Consider the following 21,301-nt stretch of genomic DNA (forward strand, 5'->3'; position numbering starts at 1 on the left):
TATCCAGAGGTGTTAATTCGACTCATCCTTTTTTCTTATTTCTGCATATTTATGAATTATAGTGTTCATTTGGCAAGTTTAAGTCATTTTTCCACTCTTGAGTCACTCTTCCTTTTGCTCACAGGGATGAAGTGCTTGTGGTGGATTAGATTGCTTGAATGTGTATTGTCTATAATTTGAATACCGTGTCTGCAAATTCTCATATTTTTTCAATAGGTGTTAAATCTAATGTGTATTGAGCGAATAGCTCACGAACATTCCTTATAATAAATCTGTTGAGAATAGGTACCAACGTCCACTCTGTATACTCCGCTTTAGAAATATTTGTGGTAATTTACCTTTACCTATCTATATGATAAATATGGAGGCTTTGATATTATAACAGAAGTTACTATAACATTGCAGGAAGACATTTAAAAAATCCGTAATGTAATCTGCTTATTTGTTTGAAACAGCTGTTCGAATCTCTAAATTTTTTAAAGGTTTATTTCAATCTTATATTTTGCTTTCGTGATCGGGAATTATTGAGAAATAATCAGGAAAGGCCAATCCCAAAAGTTTTATGGCTGAAAGATCTAAAAAATCAGCAAGAGGTAAGTTCGTAGAACCAATCTTGAATTCTTGCAAAAACAAATATTCTTGATTTTGAAAAATGAAAAACCACATCGGTAGGTAAGTATATTATGGATATTATTATACTTTAATTTAAAACTCTAGATGTACGTATCATTACGTGGATACAAGATTTTATATATTATTCTCAACCACATTAGGTAGGTAGAGTCCTACAAACTTATCTAAAGAACGGTCAAAAATGGAACTATGAAATACCATATGGAAGCCATTTTGAAAACGTCATTCGAATGTCAGATTCTGTCCAGTTGCGAGTCTTGATTGGGTAGGTAGTTTTCGACAGTGGCTCCTCCATCCATTCTTTAGATAAGTTTGTAGGTCTGTAGTTAAAAATACTTTGTAAAGCAGGTTGGACTCCAAGAGATTTGAAGACTTAGAAAAATCAAAGAAATTGGATGTCTATAAATTAATGGAGTGTATGATGATTTTTAAATAGGTACCTACTCCAGCATGATTGAGAAATGATTAAAAATTATAGAATAAGAATACCTTCCTACCAAAATATTAAGGAACAATGGAACCCATCATAAAAAAAGTTTTGGTTAGGTAGGTATCATTATTATTTGGAATCAAAAGTTTCGGTTCAAAAACAAAGAGGTCGGCTTCTGTCTCATTTCCAGCTCTAGCTTGAAATAGTTAACTACTTTATGTACATCATACAATAATGTCAAATTGCATTTTTTTTAAATGTTACTGCACGTATTATTTTTTTGTTGGAGGTTGGATAAATAAATTTATTGTGAACGTTTCTGGTTTTTCCCAATTCTACAATGTTTGTTGAATTTTCTGTAATGGCAATTCTCTCTCCTGCATCTTGTCTTTTAACTGACGTGGGAAAAATACCTACCTACTTGGCAGGCGAGAAATAATAAACCGGCTTGTTACTTCATGAATTCGATATCTGCTTGAAAAATACAAACTTCACAATGTTGGACGTTTTATTTGACGATGTCAAACGGATGAATAAACGCCAGGTTCGCCAAATAATTAAAATAAAGTTATCAAACCCAGACCAAAACGCCAAACTTTCGACGTATCGCTCCTCGCATGCTCGTTAATTTCTGCAACGTTTCAATGAAAACTGATACGTTTACTATTTTGTTGAAGTGCGATGTCTTTTGTTTCAGTTTATTTATCAAGTCCTCAGTTTTGGCATGATAGTATCATCAGCGCTGATGATATGGAAGGGTCTAATGGTGGTCACTGGAAGCGAAAGCCCTATAGTTGTGGTGCTGTCAGGTAGTATGGAGCCGGCTTTTCACAGAGGAGACTTATTATTTTTAACGAATTATCCCGAAGAACCGGTACGCGTTGGAGAGATTGTCGTATTCAAAGTGGAAGGCCGGGATATTCCAATTGTACACAGAGTACTGAAGCTTCATGAAAAGTAAGTCAGTGTTTTGACACCTTTGGATAATGAATGATTTTGGCCATGTATTGCTTGCTGCATTATATTCTGGCCATGTAATAATAAAAGCCATTTACAGTTTCATTTTGCTACAGTTAACCGTGGCGAGATAATATTTTTGTTGACCTATTGATTGGATCAATTTATGAATTTAGATCAAGCGCACATAGCCAAAAATATTATTTACGAATGGTCAACCTCCAGTAAACCCTACAATCAAAATAATTAACCTTTAAACAGGTAAAATGTAAGGTAAATGTGCCGCAGATGCCCGCATGAGCTTTTATAACTTTCTTTTTAGACCAAACCCAACCTAACCTAATGCGTCAATTACATTGAGCTACTTTACGAGCTGCTTTTTGGCGAATTTACAATCTGCCTGTAAAGTCGTCCAGTGTCATCATCGAACAAGTTAACAAGCAGATTGTAAGCAATCTACCAAGAAAAGTTGAAAGCCGGTCAACTTTACACGCTACACGCCGGCGTGTGGGCCTACTGCGTCTGCGCAGTAGAGCGTAGTAGCAACCTCCCGGTAAAAAAAAACGAACTACGTTCTGTCAAAATAGTCGCTGGCTTGTGGCTTCTCAGTGAATGGAAAGTTTTGTGTGTCATCATCTAAATGCAGTAGCTGAATCGCCAGCTTTTAAATTCGCCAACAAACAGCTCGTAAAGTAGCTCAATGTAATTGACGCATAACCTAACCCAACCTAATATAATCTTAGTGTGTGATAATGATGCATCGAAATGTATGAAAATTTGAAATTTAACAATTATTATTGGATCGAACAGCATCTGCGCCGACAGTAAAAGGTATTTAATATAAATGTCTACATGGAGTACCTAACTGTTTTCGTAATTTTTTTTTTATATAAACTCATGCGGGCATCTGCGGCATATTTACCTTTAATAGGACTTAAAACACCGTTGTGTTGTTTACATGCATATTTTTAAGAAAAGTCAAAATGGAAATGAAAGTACCTATTAATTCTTTTTAAATTCAAACGGTTATTACACACAGATTTTCAATAGTAATACATTAAATTATTCCCAACCTCTTTTTGTGATAAATATACTGCTGTGCATACTGTGTCATTTTTGTGGTGGTGACCTATAAACAAACAAAATGATAACACATATGTACCGTAATTAGGTTGTGTTGGGTTTTGATGTACAGAAACTAATGGTTTCGCTTCGTTTTCCTAGTGGAAAAGAGACGATATTATAAATACTTATCAGTCCCAAAGGTTGGAGTTAGGCTGTGGAGATCGTACTAAGTTTTGTCAGTCATACTTATTTGCATTCATTGACCTAAGAATATAAATTGCAGATAGTACTTATTGGTTAGTTTTCAAAATATAATTAAACCAAACCAAGACAAAACAATACACATAATAATACAATGATAGGTGTGAAGATACCGAAAGGCGAATCCCAGTTCAACAAAACCAATATTTACAAAAATAAAACACTTTTATTTTATGTTGGCCCCTTTCGGAAAATTGCAATATATTAAACAGGTCCCTTCAACATCTTTATATCTACCTTTATTTTGGTTGGAGAAACCCTTGAAATATTTTTTTTTAAATTTAAAATAAAAATTTCATGGAACACTTGACTGACATGGCTAAAATATTTTTTGTGACACTACAACTAACACGCCGTGAGGTCTAATTTTATAGTATAGTAGCAGTAAAACAATCATATATTATAAACAGTTAGACTTTGAGAAAATCGATATCGACCAACTAAAATTATCAAAATGATTCATTGTTTTATCAATAGATCAAGTCTTTTTTTTTGTTTTACTTTATTACAAAAATGTGAGAAGTTGTACTTTTTAAAAGTAGCGAAGGGTGGAGGTAGGTTATTAATATCCGACATAAATAGTGCACATTAAACTTTATTAGTCATAGCACCGCCATCTTTAGATTAATAAAGCCTGAGCATAACTTTTTGCACAAGCAACGGGTAGTCCACTTTTCAGCTGTCAAAATCAGATCCCAGATTGCTTGACATATTGATTCGCCCTTTCTCTTTTCAAATTGAATTATAAAAAATTGTCACGTCAAATCACTATCATTGTTATTTATAAATAATAATAGTCATTCCTGTTATTCATCAGCTGTCAAAGTCATACTAGTCCTTAGTCCTTCACACAAAAACCGGTGGTAATATTGATTTCCAAAAAATATGTAGCATTGATTTATGCATTACATTTGTAGAAGGTGTATTAATGCTAGTGTATTATTTATCATTTAACTCATCTATAAGTGAACACGAGAGACGCGTCAGTATGAGCACTCTATAGACAATGACAGGTCATCCATAGACAACGGTTGGGGCGGAAAGGTAGGACCAGTCGTGAATGTATCGGCTTTCTCTTCAGTCGGCAATGGTAATACTTAAGCATTTGTTTTTATTGAAATTGGACTAATTCACAGATTGTGTTGGTTAGTTTTTAAAATTTAATTAAACCTTGCCTAAACCAAACTATAATAGTTTTAGTATATTTTGGGCGATATGAAAAAATTGTGCACACTTTCATTCATATTTATTTGTTTTTGTTGAAAATTATGTATACATATTACACATGTTGGTTATTTTTTTTAAATTCATTAAGACGGTACTTCAGTGAAACGGCAAATAATTTTCAACTATAGGTGCGATGAAATTTCGGACTGGCTGGCAATTGGAGAGCGAAAGTCGAGCTGTGAACACGTCAATTTGTTTTGTGATGGCGAAGGGCGAATTAATTCTTAAATCGTGTAAAGATGACTGAAAAAAGTTACCCATTTACTTGAAAAAGAAAATGTGTCAATGAATATATTATTATTATTAGTAATAGAACAATAAACATAACATTAAATGGACGCATGTTGACTTTTTATAACAAATTATGTTTTTTTCTGCACACGTCATTTGCACAATCTTCGCGTCGCGTAGTCACAATCGTTTTAGACCGTGCCCCAGCTGAAGTATAGACGAGTATTTCTTGACTATTATCTATTATGACTTGTTTTTCGCAGGAATTTTAAAATACACATTGTAGTCTTAGTTGAATGAAAACAAATATCTTTGACTGTCAAAGTTCAGTGCGCACTATTTATTTATCTTATCTGTCCACTTCTCATAGTAATTTACTCGTAGATTTGTATTAATGCCCTCTTTTCCTGTTAATTAAATTGTTTACATGTTTTTAGCAATGGCACTGTCAAGTTCCTAACAAAAGGAGACAATAACAGTGTTGATGATCGAGGATTATATGCCGCAGGACAGTTGTGGTTACGGACTAAAGATGTCGTTGGGAGAGCAAGAGGTTTCTTACCGTACGTTGGAATGGTTACAATATACATGAACGAATATCCTAAATTTAAGGTACGTAAGATAAGGTTTTTTTTTCTTCTCATAAGGTAAACGATGACAAAAAAAAAATTTAAAAGTTAGGAATATTTAATGGTTATAAGCGTAAAAGTGTTAGGGATCAACCGTATAAGATGGGGAAAGGGTCTGATGTAATGTGATGATTTGTGAATAAAACAATAGATTGGTTGTAGAAAATGTGACATGGCTTAGTCACCAAACCCGCTCTGGGCGATTTTTTAATAAAATTAGTTTTGAATATGCTATATTGGTAAGTCTACCAGCCTATTGAGGTACGAGTTTTAAATTCCGCCCTGTTTCGTCAAAAAATCAAAATGAACATTGACTTGTCGCCAAACCCGCTCTAGGATAAATAACAGGTTACTAAATCCACTCTACATAGCCGATCAATCAGACATCGCGATTCAAACCATGATTATTAGCATTCGTTCAAATCGCTATATAAACGTCACCACTACTAGTATCAACATCATCGTAAATTCTCAAAACAGTTTAACCTTTCAGGGAGTACCTTTATTAGTACTGGTCATGCTATGGGGAGTGAGTTTTTTTTGCATGAATATTATTTTTTTTTTTAAATCAAATCAGTGTAATATGAAGATGGAAATGTTTTAAAAATAGTAAAAAAAAAAAAACTCAAAGGTTTTATCGTTAAAAAACCAGTTGCGTATTCCAGGTGTAACCAACCATAGATTGACACCAAAACATTCGAATTTTTTTCACAATAACTGTTTATAACTTAACACTATTATCAAACTTAAAATAAAATGGTGATTCGATAATGGCATTATTTGTCTAGTATATTTTTACGGATTTTTTTAAAACAAAGCTCATTAAAATAACGGTGGCCAGAAAAACATACATTTCTTCTTCCGCCGTCTTCACCCATTTTTTCATTTTCGACATAGCAAATGATTTCTGGGACGCAGCCGTGGCATAAATATTTGTTTCAGAAACTATTGTGTTGACAATATATTCCGTAAAAAAGAGCTGAAAAAGGTCCAGATCAAGGTAATCCCCTTCTACATTTATATGCCCTTTTATACCGGACTGAAAATCACCAAAATCGTTAGGTGTTGGAGTGAAGGTTGAGTTATTCCAGGTCCTTGGTTCTTCCCGCCTGTATTTAGCACTTGGTTGGATGTCTGGATCCTCGTCATCAGAAGAAGAAGATTCATAAAATTCCATCGATATATCATCAATGTTCTTGATGTTCTCCTCTTCATTGTCACTGTTCATCAAAATTTCGTCAATGTCTTTGCCTCTTTGAAAATCCATTTTAGGAATATAGATCGACACAAATAAATCAAGGCAATAAAAACACCACTAAGTCCCTATATCAAATGTCAACACAGAAAAACATCTAAAAATCGCGGAAAAAGTATGAGAAAACTCCATATAAAAACTTCCAAACGCATTAAAATACCGTAAAACACAGTAAAACATCTAAAAATCGCGAAAAAAGTATGAGAAAACACAATATAAAAACTTCAATTCACAATAAAATATGGTTATAAACTTCGAAAAATTGCGAGAAAAGTATAAAAACACAATATAAAAACTTCAAATCACAATAGAATACGGTTAAAAACTTCTAAAAATCGCGGGAATAGTATGAGAAAACACAATATAAAAACTTCAAATCACAATAAAATACGGGTTTAAACTTCGAAAAATTGCGAGAAAGGTATAAAAACACAATATAAAAACTTCAAATCACAATGGAATACGGTTAAAAACTTCGAAAAATCGCGAGAAAAGTATAAAAACACAATATAAAAACTTGAGATCGCATTAAAATATTGTAAAACACAGTAAAACTTCTAAAAATCGCGGGAATAGTACGAGAAAACACAATATAAAAACTTCAAATCACAATAGAATACGGTTAAAAACTTCGAAAAATCGCGATAAAAGTATTAAAACACAATACAAAAACTTCCAAACGCATTAAAATACCGTAAAACACAGTAAAACTTCTAAAAATCGCATGAAAAGTATGATAAATCGCGCGCGCGGAAATCGATTGTTTGCGATTTATGTACTTGTCCGAACTGGTGGGTATGACGTCATATTGATGTCACGTGACATACGAAAAAGTAGAATTCTGCAGTTTGTAAAGTTGAAATCTGTTTTGAAATGGTATAAAAATACACCCAAGTGTCCATAGATGGTGTTGCAATTCATAGTTGAATCATAGACACACCAATAAACCCATACTACTAGAAAACGTACATGTACGTCCATACTCCTGCATCCAAAAATCGCGCCGACGTACATGTACGTCCATACTCCCGGAAAGGTTAATTTACTCAACTCAAAAAAACCTCCAGAGCGAGATTAGCGACTGAACGACGAACATCACATAGTGAACAAATGTTTTCCTCAGAATAAAATAGACTGAAATCGATCATTTTAACGAATATGAGGGGTTGTAGAAAAATGTAAAATAATTTTGACTGAAAGGTAATAGATTTTGTGACAATGAAGGGTGATCGACACGAACAGTAATTTTTATTTAGCCTGATTTTAAATAAATAAGTTTATAAATCTAGCCAGGTGTATATATATTCAAAATATAACCGACTCCGATCTTGCCACTATATCAATCTCATCGATATATCTGACAATTCGTGTTGCTTACAGCTAGTTTTAAATAGACTACGTCATTATGTAATTTATAGATCAAGCGATGTCTGCATAATTACGATAATTGGCATTATAGTTGTGTCTTTCATTAATAATTACATTATACAATTGCCGCAATGATCATTAATTTAGAACTATAAATGTATCACAGACTAATATTTATGCCGAACTGAGTGGGACACGAACCCGCATCTACGGATTTCGGCCGATGTGCTTTAACAATTGACTCACATGCGTCCTGCCTAATTACGACGAAATTAACTAATAGTCATACAACTAGAGCTTTTCTGAAATTATTTATTTTCATTAAAGGATGTTACATTCTCAAATCTCGGTCATTAATTAATATTTTTGCCTGTAAAATTTCCTTATTTATATTGAATGTTTTTCTAGCAGATGGGATTTGTAACATTTATTTTATGTCTATTGTTTTTTTTTTGTTTCAGTATTTCGTGCTAGCCTGCTTAGGATTATATGTTCTCGTACATAGAGAGTAACGTGAGAAGACTTCTAAATTATACTTTTACGAAAATTAAAAATCCACTCGTACAAACACTTTTTCGATTTTATTGTGATTTTTTGTAAAATATGTGCATATGTTTTTTATATAAATTAAATATTTGGACTCTTATCACACTTTTACTGTGATCACTGGCAGATGTTGTTTTTCTAATAAGTATATGTTATTATATTTCGTAATAATTAAATGATAAATTACTACTTATGGTTTGTTTTGTTTATTTTTTAAGACTACATGAGGGACAACTCGAAAAATCACAATGTTTCAACACATTTATTTTTATAATAGACAGCTTAATCATTATTAATAAAATAACAGATGATTCTTTCAAAAGATAAGATAATACGTTTATGTGAATATTTAGTATTTTTTATATACATACAGTAGACTACTGATTATCCGGAATAATGTTGGGAAGAGGCGGCACGGATAATTCGAACTATGGTTTTTTCTTTTTAAAATACTACATATTATAGATAGACAATACAGACAATTATTTTAACATGCTTAATACTCATTACCAGGGCTTCTTTTGTCATGCAACGCGGTGGAACGGCGTTCTGGCACCTTTTTTCATGGTACCTATTTTTAATGTTTCAAAAGTAATTATACAAAACAATGTTCGTGATTGCATAGTACAAGTTAATTTTCCTGAATCTCATATGAAAAGACATATCCTGAAAAACTATCGCGTTTGATATACAGTCGAACTCGGGTATTACGAGATCTCTGATTTAATGAGGAAACATTCGTTGACATTTTGGTTTATGATTTTCTCCATACATTTATCACTGTTATAACGAGCAACTTACTGGATATACCGAGCTAAAATACTGTCAATGTGTCGATCTTTTCAAAACATTTCAACCCTAAGCAATAAAATCTGATTGGACAGGATGCCGCCGAGGACGGATTATGTTTATGACACTAGTTAAGTGTCTTAAGGGGACGCTCTACAGAATTGCCCTTGAGAATTGAAAATATGGTTTTTTTACATGTGGTCCGGAATTGTTGCTCTACTGGTAATATTCAAAGGTCGCCGACAATGCTTTGGTCTAAAGTAAATAATGATCTCTCATAACATAACACTGTCAACGTGAATAAAATATGGGGTGACCAAAAAATGATATCTTCTAATATACGTAAATGTTACTAAATTCAATTTGTTAATCATCTGTTTGGTGGGAAATATTGTAACCAATATGATGGATAGCCACGATATAAACTTAATAATATATTAATAACGTTTTAACCAGAAATTGTCCGAGAGCTAAACATACGAAGGATGTTGAAATACATATCTACCTACATTTTTATTTCATGTGCTATCCAAAAAACATTATTATTGAATAGTATTTATTTTGAATGTGTAAGACCTATTACATAATTATTAAAAAAATAGGTACACATTGTTTAATTCTAATGCATATTTTAAAAAAAAAGTGTAATATAGTGATGCCTGTTTATTATAAAAAGAAAGTGACTTTTTATTAAAAGAAATGAAAATATAATTAATTATATTTTCATTTCTTTTAAAATGGAATTCTACCATTTACTTGGTTACTACTGCTAACTCAATTAATGACTTTTTATTACTTACCCGATTAGTTTAATTAATTTAGTCTGACACTTTTACAAACATGTAACGCAATTTTACTTTTATAAAAATAGGTAGGTACAATAATTATTGTTGGTAAGTAAAGCCACTGCAAGAAATAATTTATATAAAAAATTATTATTAACGTAGAGACACCCACACATTTTTTTTATTCAAAGCTAGCGTCGCTGAGAAGATAGCAAAGTTACCGACCAGGGCTGTCGAAGACTAATTACTTATTTTTATGATGTGTTTTTAATTGTGTGCAATTTGGCGGAAAAATATAATATATAGATACAGTTGCTTACCATTCGGGTATCCAATGAGCTGGGTTTTGTTTAATCTTTTGCAGACATCCTACAGTTTTATTTTTTATCTTGCCCATCTCACGTAAGGATATCTGATATTATAAAAGTTACATAGTACAACAGTGTTTAAATCTAATATATAATTGTACAGGTTTAATTAAAAACTATAACAAAATAAACATTTTAATGATTTACAGATTTTCCTATGCTATATCAACTTAATATCAATTTTAATGAGACAAGATACATATTACGATATATCCAAAATACACATCATCAGATAATATGTGAAATATTTTGATAAGCAAAAAAATAAGAACAATACAAAAATAACATAACATAATCAGCCAGTCTTTTCATAATTATTTTAGATAAATGTTGTATGCCGTTTGACGCTTGGAATTATGTAATTATTCCATCTGTTCAGTAAGCTATTTTTAACTTTAAATTTGTAACTTTTTAAAACGTAAAATTAGATTGATATTATTTTGACAGCCCTGTATTCGTTCGGCCGGCTTCAGGTTACGTCGCATACATGTTATGTTTGAAGGGAATAATAATAATAATAATGATATTCATTCGCCCGAGAATTGTAATTAATAATTATTGCGTTTCTTAAAATAAATCCCCGATGATTAGAGGTTTTTGAGGTTAGACTGAATTAAAATGACGTCCTTTCAACTCTGAGATCATTCTCTGAATGAACTATGAATAACCTTGTTCCTGTTCATCGGGCTCTTAAGTACCTACCTAATTGTTGTTTTCGCCGACAATAATGAAAAAGTATCCACGCATATGGTTGAAAAATCCAAGGTTTGTGAAGTCCGTACGTACCTACTAGCGTTCATTACAATAAACAACTTCTTTTGTAGTTTATGAAAGCCATGCTTGTTTCGGGGATTTTTATGATGGTTTTCAGATTTTTTTTTTGTTATGTGACCGCTCACTTAAAAATACCTATTCTCTGATATAACGAGCAAATTCAGTCGGTTCCATCTTCCTCATAACAACCAAGTTCGATCGGATTATGTATTGAATTCTATTACCATTTCTTCAAGTAAATGTGAATTTTCGCAAATGAATCTACTAATTATTACCCCAATAAGAGCTTCATTGAAGACCAAAACAATTTCAGCACTTTTGTTCATCAAACTCGTCGGACCACCTTTGACACTTTTCAATCCTTCAAAATACGTTGATCAGTGGTTACTCAGTGGAAGACATTCGGCCATAGACTCTATCACTAAAAGGAATCGAGACGATTTGCCAGACGAGAATTAGACTGAACTTTGGAAATCACCATGGCCCCCACAAAGGGGGGGCTGACAGGGCTCTAGCGTGGGGGATCGACCTGATAAGTAAGATAAACGCACATCATAAATTTGCTCTAATCGTAAGAAAAAAAATTCCTAGTCACTAATTTCCTTCAGACATATTAATATTTTAAAATATGTGGTTGTGTAATTGCATTTTTTTGGTTTTGTTTCTTTAACCTTAGCGGTAGGCACGGGGTCCGCCAAAGATCCTGGACTGGGGGCCTGTTTCAGGATGTGGGGGCCATATACTTTTATTCAAATATGATGTTTTTACAACAACTTTAGTTGTTTATTTTTTTTATGCACTTCGTAGCATAGGAAAAGTTGCTTTAAATTTTAAATGATATTTGTACATAATTTTCTTTAGTAGGATAGAAGTGAGTTCCGACACCTTTGTTTTTAAAAAAAAACCCTGGTAATATGTGACCCTGACGTCTGCTAGTGCTAGTCGCCACTGCATACATAATTAAAATATTGTGGTGTTTCATCTCTTACTTGATAATTTTAAGATGCCTCACATTTTTAGGGAGCCGTGAAGGGATTAAGGCTGCCATGAAATGAAAAAGTTTGAAAACCACAGAAAATAATATAGTAAAAAAAAGCATGACATGTAGTCTGAATTTTATTTATAAATAATGAATGACAAAATATTGGACAGATACATTACTAGAGTAATTATTATGCAGTGATATTAAAATAATAATAATTTGTCAGAGATTGGCTAATATACAATACAATGAACAAGAATTTATTTATTCAAAAAACATTTTTGCTTGTCAAAATTAAACAATTAGGTATTATAAGGCTGCAAATTATGTTGAAAACATTTTTTATGGAGATTCATAAGTATAATATTGAAACTGACTTCGACATTTTTTAAAAATACTACGTAATATTAAATTAGACACAAGAATTTTCAAACAATTCAGGAGACACCATATTTTAAAACTCATGACAGTGAACACACCATGATAGAAAATGGGTATTGAATCGCCTTGCCATACATAGCTCCAGCTACCAAGGCGTATCCATTTATTACCAATCGATCATGTACAAAGTTATCTTGAACTCAATTCCAATCGAAGAGTGCATTCTCCTTCATATCAAATTTAAATATAAAAGATACCTACTTTTAACAATCCCTCTAGAAAAAAATGATAAGATAAACAAACATTGCTCTATCTAAATCAATTGAGTATTAACTAATTACTTGGTTCTACTTTTTTTAGCACTGGATGATCGTAGGTTTTTCCTTTCACTGGCGGCGGGAGCTTTTCTTTTTTCCGTCTTGGTTTTTTCCTTTTTCGCTGAGCCTCCATATTTGGCTTCTAGTTTATCCAAGAAGCTGCCGCGCTCTTGCTGTCTCCCTCTTATCATCAAGGCCAAGTCGTTTTCTGTAAGTAAATCAATGACATAAAACTGAAAGATCCTACAGGTTCATTTGGTAAAAATATTTGACTTATCAATGATTAACCAACTGAATCAAAAAAAAAAATGATATTGTATAATATAAATCAGGGGTCCATCGCGAAACTATTTTTGGTCGATCACCAAAAAATCTAATTTATTTATTTATAATTTGGAAGTAAAATGGGATTTTATTTATTATACATATTTCTATTATCCAAATTTTTCATTATCTAATTCTAACACCATAAAACAGATGGCAGTAATGCTACCAAATTATACAAAAATAATTGTAGACACCTTACAATGTAGGATAAGTAATTGAAGCTTTGTAGCATCCGGAATCTCAAAATAAAATTTGTCTTGGAAGACACCACAAATTTACAGAAAACATTCAACCCACAAAACACTTAATAACTTTTAAATTAGTATGTTTTTCAATAATCTATTAATCAATAAATATGCACTATAATGCCATGTACGTATTTAAAATACAAATTCAATCTTAAGATGATAAAAGTCATACTAAATGTTAATTTGTTACTACAAAATTTTAAATGCGTTTTTCTCAGTTTGTGAAATTGTGGCTTGGACGTTTTCTGCTTAACTACATCCAATTATAGGATATTATATACTTTTTACTTTACCAGAAACGAGTAAACAACATTAATCACCATATTTACTCGATATCTGTATATATAATCATTTGACACCTGTCACTTATGCGCCCGAAAATAATAAAAATTAATTTCAACCTTTCTTATCATCTTCTTTTTCTAACTCGACCATTTTGTTGAGATTTTCTACTTCTTTTGCTTCCCTTTCTGCCTTCCTGTGACGCCGGTCTCTCTTTTTAGCAGGTTCATTTGTGAACAGCTCATACGACGGTACTTCTTCACTATCTATCATACCCTGTAATTCAATGGAGGACATTAAACATACAGTCGAACTCGGTTATTATGATCACGGACATAGCGAGATCTCGGATGTAATGAGGAAACATTCGTTGAAATTTTAGTTTATGATTTTTTCGATACATTTATTCACTTTTATAACGAGCTAGTTATCAGATATACCGAGCAAAAATATTGTCAAAAATTTTCTTAAAACTGTTAATGTGTCGATCGTTTAAAAACATTTTCGACCCTAAGCAATAAAATCCGACCGTAGACCGATGCCGCTGGGATCGGATTACGTTTATGACACTAGTTACGTGTCTAAGTACCTAATTGGTATTTTCGCTGACAACCTTGAAAAAGTATCCACGCATATTATGGTTGAAATTTCATGTAAAAAATCCTAGTTGAAGTCAGTAGGTACCTACCAGCGTTCATTACAATAAACAACTTCTTTTGCAGTTTATAAATGCCATGCTTGTTTCGGGGAAAAATTCTAATTGTGTATTTTTATTTGAATTGTGTATTTTTGTTTGAATTGCGACTTTTTGTGTTATGTGACCGCTCATTTAAAAATACCTATTCTCTGATTAACAAGTCATGCTTATAACGAGCAAATTCAGTCGGTCCCATCTTCCTCGTAATAACCTAGTTCGAGTGTATTATCAAATTATACTACATTTTTGAAGGGCTCGCACATTATAAACTCTATGCGCTTCAGGTTGTCAATTTTATCCATTTAATAATTTAATAATTTAGTTGACATTCACGACATATATCTTTTTCATGCTCCGGTGTATAGTTAACCCTTAATTTGGCAAAGATGAAAACAATGAAATTTTAATGTTATGACTGTTTTATTGGGTTTCTGGGTCGAAAATAGATCCAGGAAAAATAGAAAAAAAAATCTATTTTCAGAAAAACAATGTTTATCACAGTGGACATTGCCAAATGAGATCCCCGGGGTTCCAGCGGCTAGCTCAGGTGTCCATCGAACCCCGGATTCACAAAAAAAGAAATTCAAACGGTTGGAGTATAAATAAAACACGGTCTTTCGTGCTCGTAACGTGGTCTTCTTATATTTTACATTTTCTTTAAACGTTTACATATTTTGTTTTAACACTAAGTTTCGCAGGTCCTATCCTATCGGAAAGGGGACGCTTACTGCCTTTTTTTTTTTCTTTTTTAAATGTCGCGTACCGACGCCGTCCAGCAAAAAGGACTCTCGTGATTGGCCAAATTTTATCGCGTGATCTTTGATTCGGCGAATCACGAGCCTGACCCTGGCGCCGGCGCGCGAGGATTTCACGCACAATGCGCGGCAAAATTTATTATATTTAAATACTTATATTTAGTCTTAAAATTATCGCTTTCATCCATCATCATTTATACTTTTTAAATTAAAAAAAATACTTACGTGGTTGAGCAAGGAATCAGATTAGATGTTTTATGAAGCCGTTTCTAGAGGTCAGGGTTACGTTTCGACTTGAGCTACTAAATGATTATTTTACACCGGGAGAAGCCCGCCTGTAACAGGGGTGTATCACAAAGTTACGGAATATAGCATTTAATGCAAATGTTTACTACGGTGAACAATGCCAAATGTAAGAGATCAAATTAATTATATGTGAATGAAAAATCTTAAAGAATTAGGAGTTATATCTATATTTATTACTAAAAATTATAAATATGCGAATGTACCATATTTTATTTTGATTGAAAGTGTAAAAAACTATTTCTAGGTTGTATTCCTGTCACAAAACGAAGTCTGATCCGTAGTATTTTTTTGGCAAAATTTACATCGCCTCATATCGATATGATATGGATTGCCCAAAATTGTTATACTTTATAGGGCTTGTAGGCCTGTGTGATTTTGGATTTTTTTATCTTATCGTCGCTTAAGAAACAACACCGCGGAAGTCAATTAATTAAAATTTTCAGGGGAAACAAAAAACGTCTCAAAAAATTGAAAATTGATACCTTTTAACTTATTTTTGTGTTTAGATAAAAAAAAAACATTTTTTCATTCAAAAAGAATTTTTTCATAGAAGGAACACGGTGTAGGATTTTTTTACCTATCGAATGTTATTCAAAACTCAAAACCGCCAAATGGGGACTTGTTGTTTGGACTTGACGCGGTGTTGTTTCTTAAAAGACGTTATATTCTTCTTTTCATTCGAGTTTATTGGACCATGATTTTCCATTTTTTTGGACAGAGTAAACATTTGTCTTTTCTGTTATGTCTTCTATTATATTTCTGATTGTGCAAGTGGTTTTGGTACAAGGGCCAATATTTTCTCGGCCTGTGTCATATTATACTGTTGGCAATAAACAAAAACAAAAAAATAAACAAAAATAAATTAAACAGCACGATATAACCGATTTGGCAATGTTCACCACAGTGAACATATCGTGTATGAGGTAATTTTATAAGGATTTGGTAATGTTCACTGTGATGAACAATCAACTAGAACGATGTGTATAAACCCAAAATCCACATCAATATATGTTAAATTATTTTACAATCACTAGGCAAACATTGTTTAGCAAATCAAAACCAACGATTGAAACAAATATGCATTTGAAATTTTAAAAAAAGACCTGCGGCAAGCTGACATTTTGCTTTGAAAATGACAGTTAAAAGTGGTGAAATGAAATGATTAAAAAAAAATGGTCTCATGAAACACTATTTTTATCAGATGCTTTATTATATAGAAGCAAAAGATTTGATCATTTATGTAGAATGCATGATGACGCATGTATTTTACTGGAAGAAAACTTCCAAGTCAAATACAAATTCATAATATTATAATGACAACCTGGCTGTCAACAAACACAATATTGTAAATTTCATGAAAGGATTTTATTATTAAAATTGATTTTATCTACAATTCTTTCGTGTGATAGTAGAATTTCTGTATGTGCCATAAGTTCGCCACTAGGTCTAGGACAACAATGGCTTTGTGCTTCTATTATTATGATTACAGTGGAACCTCGATCTACTGTTCTCGCATAAATCGTTTTCTCGCACGGATCGTTCATTTTTGAAAGTCTGCCAAACACCCATAAGAACAATGTAAAGACGGTACTTCAGTAAAACGGCAAATAATTTTCAACTATAGGTGCGACGAAATTTAGGACTCGCTGCCAATCGGAGAGCGAACGTCGAGCTGTGAATACGTCAATTTGTTTCGTGATGGCGACGGGGGTATTAATTCTTAAATCGTGTAAAGATGACTAAAAAACGTTACCCATTTACTTGAAAAAGAAAACATGTCAATGAATATATTATTATTATTAGTAATAGAACAATAAATATAACATTAAATGGACGCATGTTGGATTTATATGACAAATTATATTTCGTTTGGCACGCATCATTTGCACAATCTGCGCATCGCCTAGCCACGATCTTTTCAGACCATTCCTCAACTGAGGTATAGCCTTAAATAATCCCGCGTTAACCGCTCCCCGATTTATCGTTCTCCTCGATCTATCGTCTAAATATTATGGTCCCGTCACAAATATTATCCTGATTGAACGTTTTTGTTGAATATTTTTCATTTTGCTTTCATTGCTTTGTTTGCACAGGTCGGTCAGCGCTCAGGCTTGCCTCGAATCTCGTATCACCAATTTTTATAAGTTGTAGGTAACTAAAATGCCCCCCATGAAGAAAACTATAACTGAGAAATTGAAAATAATTCAAGATGTCGAAAAAATCCAGGGGAAAAACGAGTTTTATATATCCCGCATTTATCGTTTATTTTTTAGGGTCCCTTGAAAACCGTAGAATCGAGGTTTCACTGTATTTGTAATTTTTGTCAAGCATCAAGAATTTTCAAAGCCATTTGGAGAGAAAAGTAAGATGCTGTTCTATAATTAGATATAACTCTACTCATGTATATTTGAATGAACACGGTACTACATTTTCTTCTAACGATATTGCACTTTTCGGACATTTCAAAAATGATAGGCGAGCTTAATATGGAGTATTGTTGCTGTGTGACAGATATCAGTTGAATGTGTATGATTTTATTGGTCAAGTTCGTGTAGCATTGATTCTGTGTTCAAGTGTTTAATCAAGAATGCTACTGAATGAATGTGATCTGATTGTTTGTTGATGATAAAAAAAATATACCTGGATGATTCCGATTAGTCTAGGCTCGTCTTTGGTCTGGGAAAATGGAGTACAATCGATAATAAAATCCATGTCACCTTTTCCTTGTACATAAGCTTTTTTTAAGTCTCTGATCTCCATTTCTGAGCCTACGAAAAGAAACATCAGATGCTTATATGGGATTTGTTATGAATTAAGTTGGAATGAATGGTTACTTAAATTCAAAATAGTATTACATATATATATATAGATTGCAAGATTGTGGGAATACGCCATCTATGTGACTGTGACTGTGTGACTATGTGATGACAAGCGAGACTGCAACATTGTTATGTCTTTCGTTTGGATGGGTTACACATAAAAACTCAACAAGACTGAAACACGTCAACTTTGCCTGATTTGATTTTGTTGGCATTCATAAAACCTATGTAACTAAATAGACCAACGCACACAGTGTGGTTGAAACATTATTGCCACAATCAGTGTTTTGAGTGGCTATAAGCCGTTAGTTACAGGAATTTTGTTACGCTTTGAGTAATAAATAGTTTATACTCAATTTGGTACAACTTGACAATTGTACGCACTCGTGCGCCGCCGTCATCTGTCAGACGCCATTTCTGAATTTTTGTCATCGAATTTATTTATTTAAAAATGACACATTGAGCACACTAAAAATTATTAATTTAAGACGATGACAACATGACATTTAGAATACAAAGTACAGGAAAATCAACTTAGTAAAGAAAAAAACAAAGCAAAAAATAATTTCATAGCAAAGAAAATAAAAGAATTGTATATGGTCCAAGAAATAATAAAATTATAGTATTTTGGCTAAAAATTTAGTACGCATTATCATCACTGTTGAAAATGTATATATAGGTTTTCTGTTTCTCACAAAAAAATAACGGAGAATTTGAGAAACTCCGATTTGTTTAAACACCTTTCGTCCAAAAATGCTTAGCGGCAAATTCAATAAATTCCTTTTTTAATCAAGTCAAGGACTTCTTTTAGGTTAGGTTTTTCCGATATTCAAAATATTTTTTTGGTGTACTATATCTTCATAATATAAAAAATAGTATGCGGACCAAAATTATGGTACAAGTACTATAATTATAGTTTGGTTGGCAACACTCAATCCAGATGTGGCGGTGTACCCTTAATTTGTGAGAAAATTTAATTATAATGTTTTGTTTTACAGTACACTCTACAAGTACACTTTACAGTACAATCAAGAGGCTCGATTATCCGACAACTACTATAATCCGCCGTTATTTTTACTAGTTGAAAGCACAAAATCAAACTCTATGATTTGCCGGTATTCAATTGTCAAATTCAGTTGTCCGCGTACAAACAATGCATATGAGACGGGTTTATTTTGGAAACTTCTCCTTCGTAAAACGTACATTCATGGTGAAGAAAGTAATGCACCAGGAAGAAAAATGCCCAAGGACTGCATCACTTATGCCGTGCTCCAATGTAACCGGGACACACAAAATGAAGCTTTTGGTCATAGGGAAAGTCAGGAATCTTAAGCCATTCAAGAATATCTGCCTCACTGAACAACTGATTGCGTCAAGTGATTTACTGTTTGTTATTGAGTTATAGGTATGTATAATTTGCTTGTACAAATTTCTCAAAAAAACTATTTTTTTGAAATACCTGTTTTAATTTCTACCACATTTTGTATATATACACTATAATCCGCCACTTTCACTAATTGGACACTTGTCTGGTTAATGGGGTGGTGGATTACTGAGAGAGTACTGTAATTGAATAATTGTATGACTGGTTTGAACTGTTTCGATGTTCCCTTTTAAATCTTTTGACAAATCGATTGAGTCATCTGCGTCAAAGAAAATCGCAGCCGAATTGTATGGCAACTTTACCTTTATAGTTCTTCTCGAAAGCGACGATATCCTCTACGGTAATGGGTTTGAATAGCATCCTCCAGTAGTCCTCCCAGTTCCTCTCCGACGCCTCATCATCATCCTCATCGAACTTGCCGGTCTCATCGTAGATGTCTTTCTTGTTTTTATCGCTCAATATGGCGTGAACTTTGCCAAGAACTTTGAACTTCTCCGTGGCTTCTAATTTTTCAGTTTCACCTACTCGGTCAGGGTGAACCTTTAACGAGAGCCGGTGGTACGCTTTTTTTACTGTAAAAAATTAACAAGGCATAGGTACTTAAATGATATTCACACATCCATGACTGTTTCTGTTCAAGATTGACTTTCAATTATTCAATTTTTGTATGTATGAAAGTAAGTAAAATAAGTTGTTTAATTTCAAGTTAAATACATACATCGTAATATGGATATCGCGAGGAAATATACAAACCCATTCAACTTACTTTCCTTTTCCGACGCATTCTTGTCAATCTTTAGGACATCGTATAAATTTTTCGCTTTATAGTATTTTTCACACAAGTCCAATAATCCCGGCATTTTTAACAATAATGTAACTATAAGTATAGAATAAGTAATAAAATTTCTAAAATATTATTATAACACTTAATAATTTTGCGTTTTTTTGTTTTATTTTTGGAAAACGAAATACGACTACTAACTATGGCGGGAAGCGTCCTATCAATTTTGACAGCCAGGCTGGCCAACAAAATGGACACAAAGCTTATAGACGGTTATGTTCCAAAATAAAGCACAAAATACCGGAAAACAGATTCACATTAGGTGAAATTGAATATTTTGCCTATTACTCTTATTAAAAAATAGTAGATGGGACAAAGAAGTTTTGTGAATTGTTTTCAAACGATACCAGCTCTTCTGGAATTCAGGTTGTTCAAAGAGATTGGACATTGATTGGACTCTTCAATCTCTTTGGTTTTGTTGCATTTTGACCGGACTCAAAGCACTCGGAGCAAAATTTTACGTGCGTATTTATCAGAACCTTAATGCTGGCGCTCCATTGGCACGCAAGTCAGACGATTTACAGTCTTCGGACTTGTTTTTCGCGTGGAGCACCCCAGACCTGCGGACTTTTTAATCCGCAGACCAGGCTCGTTGGATTTCAAACATGTTTGATATTTTTGCCAGACTTCGTCAGTCGATCACT

General features: G+C 32.9%; 2 protein-coding genes across 2 annotated transcripts; one reads left to right on the forward strand and one right to left on the reverse strand.

Moving 5' to 3' along the window:
* The first annotated feature begins 1,449 nt into the window (after window positions 1-1,449).
* twr (signal peptidase complex catalytic subunit SEC11 homolog C twr) lies at window positions 1,450-8,795 on the forward strand. Its single transcript, XM_085953012.1, has 4 exons — window positions 1,450-1,607; window positions 1,761-2,020; window positions 5,242-5,416; window positions 8,518-8,795. Exons 1-4 carry the CDS (start codon window positions 1,560-1,562, stop codon window positions 8,566-8,568), a joined length of 534 nt encoding a protein of 177 aa, XP_085809138.1. The 5' UTR covers window positions 1,450-1,559; the 3' UTR covers window positions 8,569-8,795.
* A 2,640-nt stretch (window positions 8,796-11,435) lies between these two features.
* Window positions 11,436-20,841, reverse strand: LOC147079063 (dnaJ homolog subfamily C member 9). Its single transcript, XM_085953026.1, has 5 exons — window positions 20,583-20,841; window positions 20,119-20,388; window positions 18,254-18,381; window positions 13,975-14,131; window positions 11,436-13,206 (listed from the first exon to the last, which is right to left on the reverse strand). Exons 1-5 carry the CDS (start codon window positions 20,674-20,676, stop codon window positions 13,019-13,021), a joined length of 837 nt encoding a protein of 278 aa, XP_085809152.1. The 5' UTR covers window positions 20,677-20,841; the 3' UTR covers window positions 11,436-13,018.
* Window positions 20,842-21,301: the final 460 nt, after the last annotated feature.

Source organism: Rhyacophila brunnea, unplaced genomic scaffold (assembly GCF_057557595.1).
Source record: "Rhyacophila brunnea isolate RB1 unplaced genomic scaffold, BYU_Rbru_1.0 scaffold_10, whole genome shotgun sequence".
Taxonomy (NCBI): domain Eukaryota; kingdom Metazoa; phylum Arthropoda; class Insecta; order Trichoptera; family Rhyacophilidae; genus Rhyacophila; species Rhyacophila brunnea.

Bases quoted from the DNA above. Each gene is read 5' to 3' on its own strand.
- twr (XM_085953012.1), top strand. From the start codon at position 1,560: ATGTTGGACGTTTTATTTGACGATGTCAAACGGATGAATAAACGCCAG. The intron at 1,608-1,760 runs GTTCGCCAAATA...CTTTTGTTTCAG, and splicing joins AACGGATGAATAAACGCCAG to TTTATTTATCAAGTCCTCAG. The intron at 2,021-5,241 runs GTAAGTCAGTGT...ACATGTTTTTAG, and splicing joins GTACTGAAGCTTCATGAAAA to CAATGGCACTGTCAAGTTCC.
- LOC147079063 (XM_085953026.1), bottom strand. From the start codon at position 20,676: ATGCCGGGATTATTGGACTTGTGTGAAAAATACTATAAAGCGAAAAAT. The intron at 18,382-20,118 runs GTAAAGTTGCCA...TTCTTTTCGTAG, and splicing joins TTTCGAGAAGAACTATAAAG to GCTCAGAAATGGAGATCAGA. The intron at 13,207-13,974 runs GTTGAAATTAAT...ATTTACTTACAG, and splicing joins AAAAGAAGATGATAAGAAAG to AAAACGACTTGGCCTTGATG.